This window comes from Bos indicus, chromosome X (assembly GCF_029378745.1).
Source record: "Bos indicus isolate NIAB-ARS_2022 breed Sahiwal x Tharparkar chromosome X, NIAB-ARS_B.indTharparkar_mat_pri_1.0, whole genome shotgun sequence".
Lineage (NCBI taxonomy): Eukaryota > Metazoa > Chordata > Mammalia > Artiodactyla > Bovidae > Bos > Bos indicus.
The window spans coordinates 102,110,283-102,123,167 of NC_091789.1; the positions used below are offsets into that span (position 1 = coordinate 102,110,283).

Here is a 12,885-nt window from a genome sequence, read left to right on the forward strand (position 1 = left end):
ATAGATAAGTAGACTGATATCTGAAGAGTTGGATGAATAAACACTTAAACATCAAATGGAAATGAGCATTAGCCAAACCCCTGCACTAGCAAGATCTGTATCCTCATTCCATTTGGTTTTGGGCAATTTATTTATCAGATTTGAAAGGAGCTAAAAAGTCACTCTGTAATGTATTTGAGTCAACAGATCCAATGTGAATAACTCATATTTCCATCAATGGGAAATAGCTATAATTTGTGTGACAATGAGATACTACTATTGAGTTCCAGTAGAGTAGCTATCAAAGTTTCAATTTACCCTCAAATCAAAGAAATATTGCACTACTACATTCCCCTGCACTGAAATTCTTCCTCTTAGTTGAGATTTTCTCTATTTTTAAAAGATACAAAAATATGTAGAACAAAGGAAGGTTTGGGTGCACAATTTCCCTCCAAAATCCATTTGAGCATCAAAAAGTTCTTATTTGTAATATAACCCAGTATGTTGCTCTTTGAGGCTCTCTCTCCAATCCTTCCATCTGTAAATATAACCATTGTTTCAAAAATAGATTAAAAGACAAGCTGTCCTTCATTTATCTATATTAGAATCCATTGATAAAACATATCTCAGATCCAGAGTGGCAAGGAAACAAGATGATATTGAGAAACTAAATTCAGAATTTTTAAGTAGAGAGGCCCTAATCAGCCAGTGCACCAGGTACATTGAGGGTCATAAATGTCTGTCTTGCACTTTCTAACAGGTTAAAATGTGCTCGTGTTACCACAGCAACTTTATAGAGTCAGCTTCCTGCTTTCTGAGCACCTGATCTAACATGAACCACATTATAGATAATACTGTAGTACTAGACATTTCTTCTAATGTGTCCCCATTCCACCTTCCTAACCTTTCAGAGATTACATTCCCTTAGGTTGTGATGGGCCTATCAAAAATACCTCCATGAAACCAGTAAGGAAATGGGATAGGTTCCTTTCTACAGACCATGCATTTTATTGCTCTCCAAGAAAGTCTCATCCTGTAGGTTAACACGGCCTGGATCCTGGGACCCATAAGTTTCCACATTCTCCTCCAGATACCAAGACTTGTTCTCATCAAAAATCAAGAATAACAAGGCAAATTCTCGGTTCATGTCACGTCGTCCTCCGTAGGGCTCCAGGATGCCTTTTCGGCAGATGGCCAAGGGTCCCACCAGGCCACTGTACATGTCCTGAGGATGGGGAAGGAATGAACAAGATGTAGTTGTTCCTGGGCAATAGGTGCTCTACAGGGAGATAGGCTGGCATCCAAGCCCACTGTGTCCTCAGCACTTTATCATAATGCCTTGTATTTATAAGAGGCTTAACTGTATTATCTGAATCTATCTTCACAACCACCTTGGGGCACAGGTAAGATATGCTATTTCACCTATGATTTATCTCTGCAGGAATATTCATTGATCTCCAAACCCACCAATCACTTTCACAACCCAGTGCCTTTTCTCAGGTTGTTTCTTCTTCTTTGTAATGCCCACTCCTACACCATATCCCTTTTCTTATGTTATACCACTATTCCACTTTTAAGTCTCAAAGTGCATCTACTTATCATCACATTGCCTTCTCTAGTTTCCCTTTCATTCTCTCCTCCAAATAGAATTAACCACTCTCTCATGGACCCCATAGCACTTTCTATTAAATAGTTTTAAGTAGTTGCTAACACTATGCTATGTTTAAAACTCATTACATATATATATATATATATATATATATATATATATATATATAGCTTCCCGTGTAGCTCAGTAAGTAAAGTATCAGCTTGCCATGTGGGAGAGACCTAGCCTCATTATATATTTTACTTATATTTTATATATTCAATGCTAATATTATGTTTATATTCATCTGTTTCCCACAGCTATTATAGATCTCACTCTTTGAAGATGGGAATTGAATCTTATACTTTTATCATCAAAAGAGCCAGGTAAAATGCCTAAAATGTAGTAGGCTCTCAATAAATTGATTGCTGGCATCTGGCTGTGGTTGGCTGGCCACACAGATTAGCCTTTTCCAGATGAGAAATCAGAGGCAGAATGACTTGCCTAAAGTCAATCAAAAGATAAGACAGAACCAAATTTGGGCTAGAAACCTAATCTCTTGACAACCAATTCTAAGTTCCTAAAATGATAACATATTGCCTTATACTATTCAAGAAGAAGAAACAAGGAAGAAAGCCCTCAGAACAAACATGGGTGCTACCTAATCATTTTATCTCTCCTTTTTCCTATTAAAACAAGCTCGGGATTTGAGGAATTTCCCTCAGTCCCTGGACTTCAGTGCTGGGCTCTTTACCACATCTGTTTAATAGCTTCTTTTTCCTAGGCAGTCTGCCCATTTCTGAGACATCTCCAAGAAGCCAATATTGCCTTTACCTTGATGGGATCCACTGCAGAATAGTAGATCCAAGAAACACAAGCAGAATCATTGAGACCAGGGCCAGATCTCTCTGGAATGTTCCATTGGTAAGTGAGAACCTCACCTAGAAAGGATAAAATAAATCTCCAGTTGGACCAGGTCAGAAATGCCTCCCAGTTCCCAGGTATCCCTAAAAGGCTGTGGCAGGTGAGTCCCAGGACCTTTAAGATATTTCTTCATCATTTCCATACCAATATTCATTTTATTTTTGTGACTTTATTCTTCTCCCTCCTGGGACACCCTTAGCTTCTCTTTTACTGTCCTTGTCTTTAAAGATCCAGGTCCAAACTTCTAGTGAGGCAGCTCTGCTACTGTTCTCCCTGTTTATCATGTCCTTCCTTCTTTAACTCTGTTCTGATCTCCTTTTCCTGCTGATGCTTCCTAAATGCAGCTGTTCAAGGTTCTGTCTCTAGTCCTCTTCTCCTATTTTTCCATATGCTCCCCATGGAAGCTTTCAGCCATCTTTCTGATGTCAATTTTAATCTGTGTGTACTGATGACTCAAATAGCCAGATCTTCCTTGTCATTAAGTTGTAATCCAAAACTTTCAATCATATACTGGAATTTTTTATTTATGTATTTAATGGAATTAACAGAAATGAACTACTATGTATAAAATAGATAAGCTACAAGAATATACTGTATAGCACAAGGAATTGTAATTATCAAATAATATCATATAATGGAGAATAATATGCAAAAACGCTGAATCACAACGCTGCATATATGAAGTTAACATAATTTTGTAAATCAAAGATACTGGACGTCTTTTGAAAGTTGACCTGACAACACATAAAAAACTAAAATTGTTATGAATTCACCTTCCTCCTTTGGAAAAAAAATGCTATTACTCAATCCATGCTCCCAGTATCTAGTGATGACATCAAAATCCTCCTAATTACCTAGATTCAAAAATGTAGTTTACTTTGTCTCCCCACTCTCATGAATTTAAAATCCAACTAAATGGCAAGTCTTACTGATTGAACCTCTATATTATATTTTATAATCATATTCTCTTCCTTCCAATTCCTGATATTTTCGCGCCAGTTTAGATGCTTATTTTAAAGACTGGACTAGGTTCCGAGCCAAGATGGTGGAGGAGTAGGACGGGGAGAACACTTTCTCCCAGACAAATTCATCAAAAGAACATTTAAACGCTGAGTAAATTCCACAAAACAACTTCTGAATGCCGGCAGAGGACATCAGGCACCCAGAAAAGCAACCCAAGTCTTCGAAAGGAGCTCGACAGAACAAGTGAGCTTAAAAAAAAAAAGTGTCCTCCACCATCCCCTTCGTGTCAGGGCGGAAACCAGACACTGAAGAGACCAGCAAACAGAAGAAGCTATAACAGCTACAAGCAATAGATTAAAACCCTGTGGTTACTACCGACTACATAGGAAGGGGCCTATAGATCTTGAGAAATATAAGTCGGACCAAGGAACTAGCCAAAAATGAACTGAACCCACAATACTCACAACAAAACCAGAAAAAGTCCTAGATATATTTTTACTATTTTTACAATCATTCTTTCTTTTTTTTAATTTTTTTTTAAAAATTTAAGTCCTCTATTATTCCTTTAATTTTCACTTTTATAACCTATTACTTTGAAAAAAAAAAAAAACCTATTTTTTTACAGCAAACTTCATATATATATTTTTTATAATTTTTTGACCTTGTTTTTTTTTTTTTTTTCCCTTCTTCTTTTCTTTAACATTGTATTTTTGAAATTCCAAACTCTACTCTAGATTTTTAATTTTAGTTTTTTGGTATTGTTATCAATTTTCTACCTATAGTCTTTTTTGTAATTTCTGTGACTTTTTTTTTCCCCTCTGTTTCTTTCTCTTCTTCTTTTATATAATATTGTATATCTGAAATTCCAAACTGTACTCTAGATTTTTAATTTATGCTTTTTGGTATTTGATATCAATTTTGTACCTGTATTTTCTTTATAATTTTTGCGACTTTGCTTGTTTTTGTTTTTGATTCTCTCTTTCTTTTTCTTCTTCTTTTTTTTTAACATGGTATTTTTGAAATTCCAAACTCAACTCTAGATTTTTAACTTTTGCTTTTTGGTATTAGTTATCAATTTTGTACCTATATTTTCTTTATAATTTTCATGACCTTATTTTAGTTTGTTCGTTTTTTCTCTCTTTCTTTTCCTTCTTCTTTTCTTTAACATCATATTTTTGAAATTCCAAACTCTACTCTAGATATTTAATTTTTGCTTTTATGTATTTGTTACCAATTTTGTACCTTTAAGAACCCAATCTTCAGTACCCATTTTTCACTAGGGAGCAAGATTACTGGCTTGACTGCTCTCTCTCCCTTTGGACTCTCCTTTTTCTCCACCAGGTCGCCTGTGTCTCCTCCCTAACCCTTCTCTACTCTACCCAACTCTGTGAATTTCTGTGTGTTCCAGACGGTGGAGAACACTTAGGGAACTGATTACTGGCTGGATCTGTTTCCCTCCTTTACATTCCCTCCTTTTATCCTCCTAGCCATCTCTGTCTCCTTCCTCCTTCTTCTCTTCTCTGTATAACTCCATGAACATCTCTGAGCGGTCCAGTTGTGGAGTGCACATAAGGAAGTGATTACTGGCTAGCCCACTCTCTCCTCTATTGGTTCCACCTCATCTCATTCGGGTCACCTCTAACTCCCTCCTCCCTCTTCTCTTCTCCATGTAACACTGTGAAACTCTCTGGGTGACCCTCACGGTAGAGAAACTTTTCATCTTTAATGTAGATGTTTTATCAATGGTGCTGTATAGAAGGAGAAGTTTTGAAACTACTGTAAAAATAAGACCGATAACCGGAAGCAGGAGACTTAAGTCCAAACCCTGACTCCAGGGAACTCCTGACTCCAAGGAACATTAATTGACAGGAGCTCATCAAATGCCTCCATACTGACACTGAAACCAAGCACCACACAAGGGCCAATAAGTTCCAGGGCAAGACATACCAAGCAAATTCTCCAGCAACAAAGGAACACAGCTCTGAGCTTCAAGATACAGGCTGCCCAAAGTCACCCCAAAACTATAGACATCTCATAACTCATTACTGGACATTTCATTGCACTCCAGAGAGAAGAAATACAGCTCCACCCACCAGAACACCGACACAAGCTTCCCTAACCAGGAAACCTTGACAAGCCACCTGTACAAACCCACACACAGTGAGGAAACGCCACAATAAAGAGAACTCCACAAACTGCCAGAATACAGAAAGGACACCCCAAACTCAGCAATTTAAACAAGATGAAGAGACAGAGGAATACCCAGCAGATAAAGGAACAGGATAAATGCCCACCAAACCAAACAAAAGAGGAAGAGATAGGGAATCTATCTGATAAAGAATTCCGAATAATGATAGTGAAATTGATCCAAAATCTTGAAACTAAAATGGAATCACAGATAAATAGCCTGGAGACAAGGATTGAGAAGATACAAGAAAGGTTTAACAAGGACCTAGAAGAAATAAAAAAGAGTCAATATATAATGAATAATGCAATAAATGAAATTAAAAACACTCTGGAGGCAACAAATAGTAGATTAACAGAGGCAGAAGATAGGATTAGTGAATTAGAAGATAGAATGGTAGAAATAAATGAATCAGAGAGGATAAAAGAAAAACGAATTAAAAGAAATGAGGACAATCTCAGAGACCTCCAGGACAATATTAAATGCTACAACATTCGAATCATAGGGGTTCCAGAAGAAGAAGATAAAAAGAAAGACCATGAGAAAATACTTGAGGAGATAATAGTGGAAAACTTCCCTAAAATGGGGAAGGAAATAATCACCCAAGTCCAAGAAACCCAGAGAGTCCCAAACAGGATAAACCCAAGGAGAAACACCCCAAGACACATATTAATCAAATTAACTAAGATCAAACACAAAGAACAAATATTAAAAGCAGCAAGGGAAAAACAACAAATAACACACAAGGGAATTCCCATAAGGATAACAGCTGATCTTTCAATAGAAACTCTTCAAGCCAGGAGGGAATGGCAAGGCATACTTAAAATGATGAAAGAAAATAACCTACAGCCCAGATTATTGTACCCAGCAAGGATCTCATTCAAGTATGAAGGAGAAATCAAAAGCTTTTCAGATAAGCAAAAGCTGAGAGAATTCTGCACCACCAAACCAGCTCTCCAACAAATACTAAAGGATATTCTCTAGACAGGAAACACAAAAACGGTGTATAAACTTGAACCCAAAACAATAAAGTAAATGGCAACGGGATCATACTTATCAGTAATTACCTTAAACGTAAATGGGTTGAATGCCCCAACCAAAAGACAAAGACTGGCTGAATGGATACAAAAACAAGACCCCTACATATGTTGTCTACAAGAGACCCACCTCAAAACAGGGGACACATACAGACTGAAAGTGAAGGGCTGGAAAAAGATTTTCCATGCAAATAGGGACCAAAAGAAAGCAGGAGTAGCAATATTTATATCAGATAAAATAGACTTTAAAACAAAGGCTGTGAAAAGAGACAAAGAAGGTCACTACATAATGACCAAAGGATCAATCCAAGAAGAAGATAAAACAATTATAAATATATATGCACCCAACACGGGAGCACCACAGTACGTAAGACAAATGCTAACAAGTATGAAAGGAGAAATTAACAGTAACACAATAATAGTGGGAGACTTTAATACCCCACTTACACCTATGGATAGATCAACTAAACAGAAAATTAACAAGGAAACACAAACTTTAAATGATACAATAGACCAGTTAGACCTAATTGATATCTATAGGACATTTCATCCCAAAACAATGAATTTCACCTTTTTCTCAAGCGCACATGGAACCTTCTCCAGGACAGATCACATCCTGGGCCATAAAGCTAGCCTTGGTAAATTCAAAAAAATAGAAATCATTCCAAGCATTTTTTCTGACCACAATGCAGTAAGATTAGATCTCAATTACAGGAGAAAAACTATTAAAAATTCCAACATATGGAAGCTGAACAACACGCTGCTGAATAACCAACAAATCACAGAAGAAATCAAAAAAGAAATCAAAATTTGCATAGAAACGAATGAAAATGAAAACACAACAACCCAAAACCTGTGGGACACGGTAAAAGCAGTCCTAAGGGGAAAGTTCATAGCAATACAGGCACACCTCAAGAAACAAGAAAAAAGTCAAATAAATAACCTAACTCTACACCTAAAGCACCTAGAAAAGGAAGAAATGAAGAACCCCAGGGTTAGTAGAAGGAAAGAAATCTTAAAAATTAGAGCAGAAACAAATGCAAAAGAAACAAAAGAGACCATAGCAAAAATCAACAAAACCAAAAGCTGGTTCTTTGAAAGGATAAATAAAATTGACAAACCATTAGCCAGACTCATCAAGAAACAAAGGGAGAAAAATCAAATCAACAAAATTAGAAACGAAAATGGAGAGATCACAACAGACAACACAGAAATACAAAGGATCATAAGAGACTACTATCAACAATTATATGCCAATAAAATGGACAACGTGGAAGAAGTGGACAAATTCTTAGAAAAGTACAACTTCCCAAAACTGGACCAGGAAGAAATAGAAAATCTTAACAGACCCATCACAAGCATGGAAATTGAAACTGTAATCAAAAATCTTCCAGCAAACAAAAGCCCCGGTCCAGACGGCTTCACAGCTGATTTCTACCAAAAATTTAGAGAAGAGCTAACACCTATCCTGCTCAAACTCTTCCAGAAAATTGCAGAGGAAGGTAAACTTCCAAACTCATTCTATGAGGCCACCATCACCCTAATACCAAAACCTGACAAAGATGCCACAAAAAAAGAAAACTACAGGCCAATATCACTGATGAACATAGATGCAAAAATCCTTACCAAAATTCTAGCAATCAGAATCCAACAACACATTAAAAAGATCATAAACCAAGACCAAGTGGGCTTTATCCCAGGGATGCAAGGATTCTTCAATATCTGCAAATCAATCAATGTAATACACCACATTAACAAATTGAAAAATAAAAACCATATGATTATCTCAATAGATGCAGAGAAAGCCTTTGACAAAATTCAACATCCATTTATGATAAAAACTCTCCAGAAAGCAGGAAAAGAAGGAACATACCTCAACATAATAAAAGCTATATGCGACAAACCCACAGCAAACATTATCTTCAATGGGGAAAAATTGAAAGCATTTCCTCTAAAGTCAGGAACAAGACAAGGGTGCCCACTTTCACCATTACTATTGAACATAGTTTTGGAAGTTTTGGCCACAGCAATCAGAGCAGAAAAAGAAATAAAAGGAATCCAAATAGGAAAAGAAGAAGTAAAACTCTCACTATTTGCAGATGACATGATCCTCTACATAGAAAACCCTAAAGATTCCACCAGAAAATTACTAGAACTAATCAATGAATATAGTAAAGTTGCAGGATATAAAATCAACACACAGAAATCCCTTGCATTCCTATACACTAGTAATGAGAAAACAGAAAGAGAAATTAAGGAAACAATTCCATTCACCATTGCAACGGAAAGAATAAAATACTTAGGAATATATCTACCTAAAGAAACTAAAGACCTATATATAGAAAACTATAAAACACTGGTGAAAGAAATCAAAGAGGACACTAATAGATGGAGAAATATACCATGTTCATGGATTGGAAGAATCAATATAGTGAAAATGAGTATACTACCCAAAGCAATTCATAGATTCAACGCAATCCCTATCAAGCTACCAACAGTATTCTTCACAGAGCTAGAACAAATAATTTCACAATTTATATGGAAATACAAAAAACCTCGAATAGCCAAAGCGATCTTGAGAAAGAAGAATGGAACTGGAGGAATCAACCTACCTGACTTCAGGCTCTACTACAAAGCCACAGTTATCAAGACAGTATGGTACTGGCACAAAGACAGAAATATTGATCAATGGAATAAAATAGAAAGCCCAGAGATAAATCCACGCACATATGGACACCTTATCTTTGACAAAGGAGGCAAGAATATACAATGGATTAAAGACAATCTCTTTAACAAGTGGTGCTGGGAAGTCTGGTCAACCACTTGTAAAAGAATGAAACTAGACCACTTTCTAACACCATACACAAAAATAAACTCAAAATGGATTAAAGATCTAAACGTAAGACCAGAAACTATAAAACTCCTAGAGGAGAACATAGGCAAAACACTCTCCGACATACATCACAGCAGGATCCTCTATGACCCACCTCCCAGAATATTGGAAATAAAAGCAAAAATGAACAAATGGGACCTAATTAACCTTAAAAGCTTCTGCACATCAAAGGAAACTATTAGCAAGGTGAAAAGGCAGCCTTCAGAATGGGAGAAAATAATAGCAAATGAAACAACCGACAAACAACTAATCTCAAAAATATAGAAGCAACACCTACAGCTCAACTCCAGAAAAATAAAGGACCCAATCAAAAAATGGGCCAAAGAACTAAATAGACATTTCTCCAAAGAAGACATACAGATGGCTAACAAAAATATGAAAAGATGCTCAACATCACTCATTATCAGAGAAATGCAAATCAAAACCACTATGAGGTACCATTTCACACCAGTCAGAATGGCTGCGATCCAAAAGTCTACAAATAATAAATGCTGGAGAGGGTGTGGAGAAAAGGGAACCCTCTTTCACTGTTGGTGGGAATGCAAACTAGTACAGCCACTATGGAGAACAGTGTGGAGATTCCTTAAAAAACTAGAAATAAAACTGCCTTATGATCCAGCAATCCCACTGCTGGGCATACACACTGAGGAAACCAGAAGGGAAAGAGACACGTGTACCCCAATGTTCATCGCAGCACTGTTTATAATAGCCAGGACATGGAAGCAACCTAGATGTCCATCAGCAGATGAATGGATAAGAAAGCCGTGGTACATATACACAATGGAGTATTACTCAGCCATTAAAAAGAATACATTTGAATCAGTTCTAATGAGGTGGATGAAACTGGAGCCTATCATACAGAGTGAAGTAAGCCAGAAGGAAAAACACCAATGCAGTACACTAATGCAGATATATGGAATTTAGAAAGATGGTAATGATAACCCTGTATACGAGACAGCAAAAGAGACACTGATGTGTAGAACAGTCTTATGGACTCTGTGGGAGAGGGAGAGGGTGGGAAGATTTGGGAGAATGGCATTGAAACATGTATAATATCATGTATGAAACGAGTCGCCAGTCCAGGTTCGATGCACGATACTGGATGCTTGGGGCTGGTGCACTGGGATGACACAGAGGGAGGAGGGAGGAGGGTTCGGGATGGGGAACATGTGTATACCTATGGTGGATTCATTTCGATATTTGGCAAAACCAATACAATATTGTAAAGTTAAAAAAAAAAAAAAAGACTGGACTAATACAAAACTTCCTAATTTGTTTCTCTGTGTCAAACTCTGGCTCTCTTCAATCCATCTTCCAACTGATATCATATTAATTTTATAACGTCTTTATTGAGGTATTTTCAAACCAAAATATTCACACATGTAAAGAGTACAAATCAATGGTTTTTAGTATATTCATAGAATTTTGTAATCATCACCACAATCAGTTTTAGGAAAATTATTACCATTAAAAAAGTCCCTGCACTCCTTAGCCTCATTCTCTAATCCATCTCACACCCAAGCCATGCACAACCACTAATCTACTTTATGTCTCAACAGTTTTATTTTTCTGAATATTTTATACAAATCAGATTATTCACAAGTCATGTCAGGAAGATAGCAGAAAGGAGATCCCAATACTCACTTCTCCCTACAATAACCACCAAAACAAGGAATAAGCAGCTATATACCCACTTAATAGTTCTGAGAGAGTTCCACAATACAAAGAACGTGTAACAACCCAGTGGGGCAAAAAAATTGAAGATAGGCAAATAAATAAATGTAAGAAGTATCTTACCCATATTACTCCAGTCTGGCACAGCTAGGAATCAAGAGGTAATCCCCATGGTTGAAAAAGACAGGAGGAGAATTCCAGCAGCCCTCACTACCAAACTGTCTTTGTTTACACTCACCTTTCAACTGAACTTGGAGTCCACACCTCTCTGCCACCTCTACAAGAAGGATCCACCAACATTCTGTCACAACTCAAGAAGAAGCTGTAGCTTCTCTGCATTCCATGAAGGAGCAGCCATCACCTCAACCTCAAGAAAAGCCTCCCCTTCCTTCCTCCCAAGAGAGAACCACTCCCTTGCCCCCCCCCAACTCAAGGATCCATGGTCAGTTGGTCCTTACTCCAAGAAGCTTTAGTTGTCCCACCTCCAGCTCCACAAGGAGTAACTACTGATATGTCACACCAGAGAAGAAACTGCTACTGCTCCATTCTCCTAGAAGAAGCCATCACCACTGCATCCTTCTGAAAAGAAGCTACTGCTATTCCTTGCCGTCCCATATCCATAAAGAACTGCTGCCCTCTTTCCCCCTCCATTTGACAAGGAGCCATCAATGCTGCCTTTGCCAGAAGAAGTCACTGCTGCTCTGCATTTCACCAGAAGAAGCCACAACTGTTCCTTATGACCCCAATAAAGAGCTGCTTCAACTCCCCAAAGAGACACTGACACTTAGCTCCCCCCAAAAGGATCCATCAACACCTAACCCCTCAAAAATGAGCTGCTGAAGCACCCTTTCCCAACAGACAATTCACCTCTGTGTTCTCCCAGGGAAGGAGCCATTGGTGCACTAATACTTCTACACAAGGAGCTGCTGCCACGCAGCCTTCCAAAAAGATCCAACTCTACTCTGGCTTCCCTACTCAGAAGGAGCCACTGCTGCTCCACTCCCACCAGCTGCCACTTGCACCTTCTCCCCCAACAGGAGATGATCCTCTGCTGAGACACTACCACCACTGCAGCAGTGAGGGGCCCACAGAATTCTGGAGCCAAAGCTATTTCTGTGCATCACAGACACAGCTAGATGTGCACCCACATGTTGGACATAGTGTCAAGAGGAATGTTCTCAGTCATAATTCTGCCCCATGGTGGAAAAAGTGAACAGAAAGATCCAAGTAGTGAGAGTGTTAATAGCCCTGGAAGGGAGGGCAGATGTCCCAAAGCAGCAGGAGGAAATAAAACTGCAAGTGACAGACTATTTTTTTTTTCTTTTAAAATTCTGTGTTGTCATGATGACATCTGGTTCCATCTGAACTTAACTTTATCTCAAACCTTGAGCTAACCAATGCTTTTTTTCTCATGGAAATGTCTTCCTTAGGATATGTTAATGAACTAGGTATTTGCTTGGAAATCTGCCTTTCTTCAAGATTCAGGTCAATTGTTTTTTAGCCCAGGATGACTCACCTTGTGCCAATGCTATCTCAAAGTGTATGTTGTGGGTGAGGGGTCTGGTGCAACTCTCTGTTTTGAGGTGCTTCCTTTCTCTAATTAGAATAGTTAATAGGTATATAACTCCTTGGTAAAAACTAG

The 12,885-nt window shown here is 37.9% G+C and overlaps 1 protein-coding gene across 9 annotated transcripts in view; it reads right to left on the minus strand.

Annotated features, from left to right (window-relative positions):
- Window positions 1-12,885, minus strand: part of HEPH (hephaestin) — a 137,949-nt gene that overhangs the window by 11,102 nt on the left and 113,962 nt on the right. For 7 of the 9 annotated variants that reach the window (XM_070784725.1, XM_070784723.1, XM_070784727.1 and 4 more), the window contains 2 exons: window positions 2,402-2,508; window positions 979-1,204 (listed from right to left, as the gene is read on the minus strand). The exons of the other annotated variants lie outside the window; for them this stretch is intronic. In XM_070784725.1, the coding sequence (XP_070640826.1) occupies window positions 979-1,204; window positions 2,402-2,508 (333 nt within the window). The remainder of the gene's footprint in view (window positions 1-978; window positions 1,205-2,401; window positions 2,509-12,885) is intronic. 9 annotated transcript variants of the gene reach the window in all.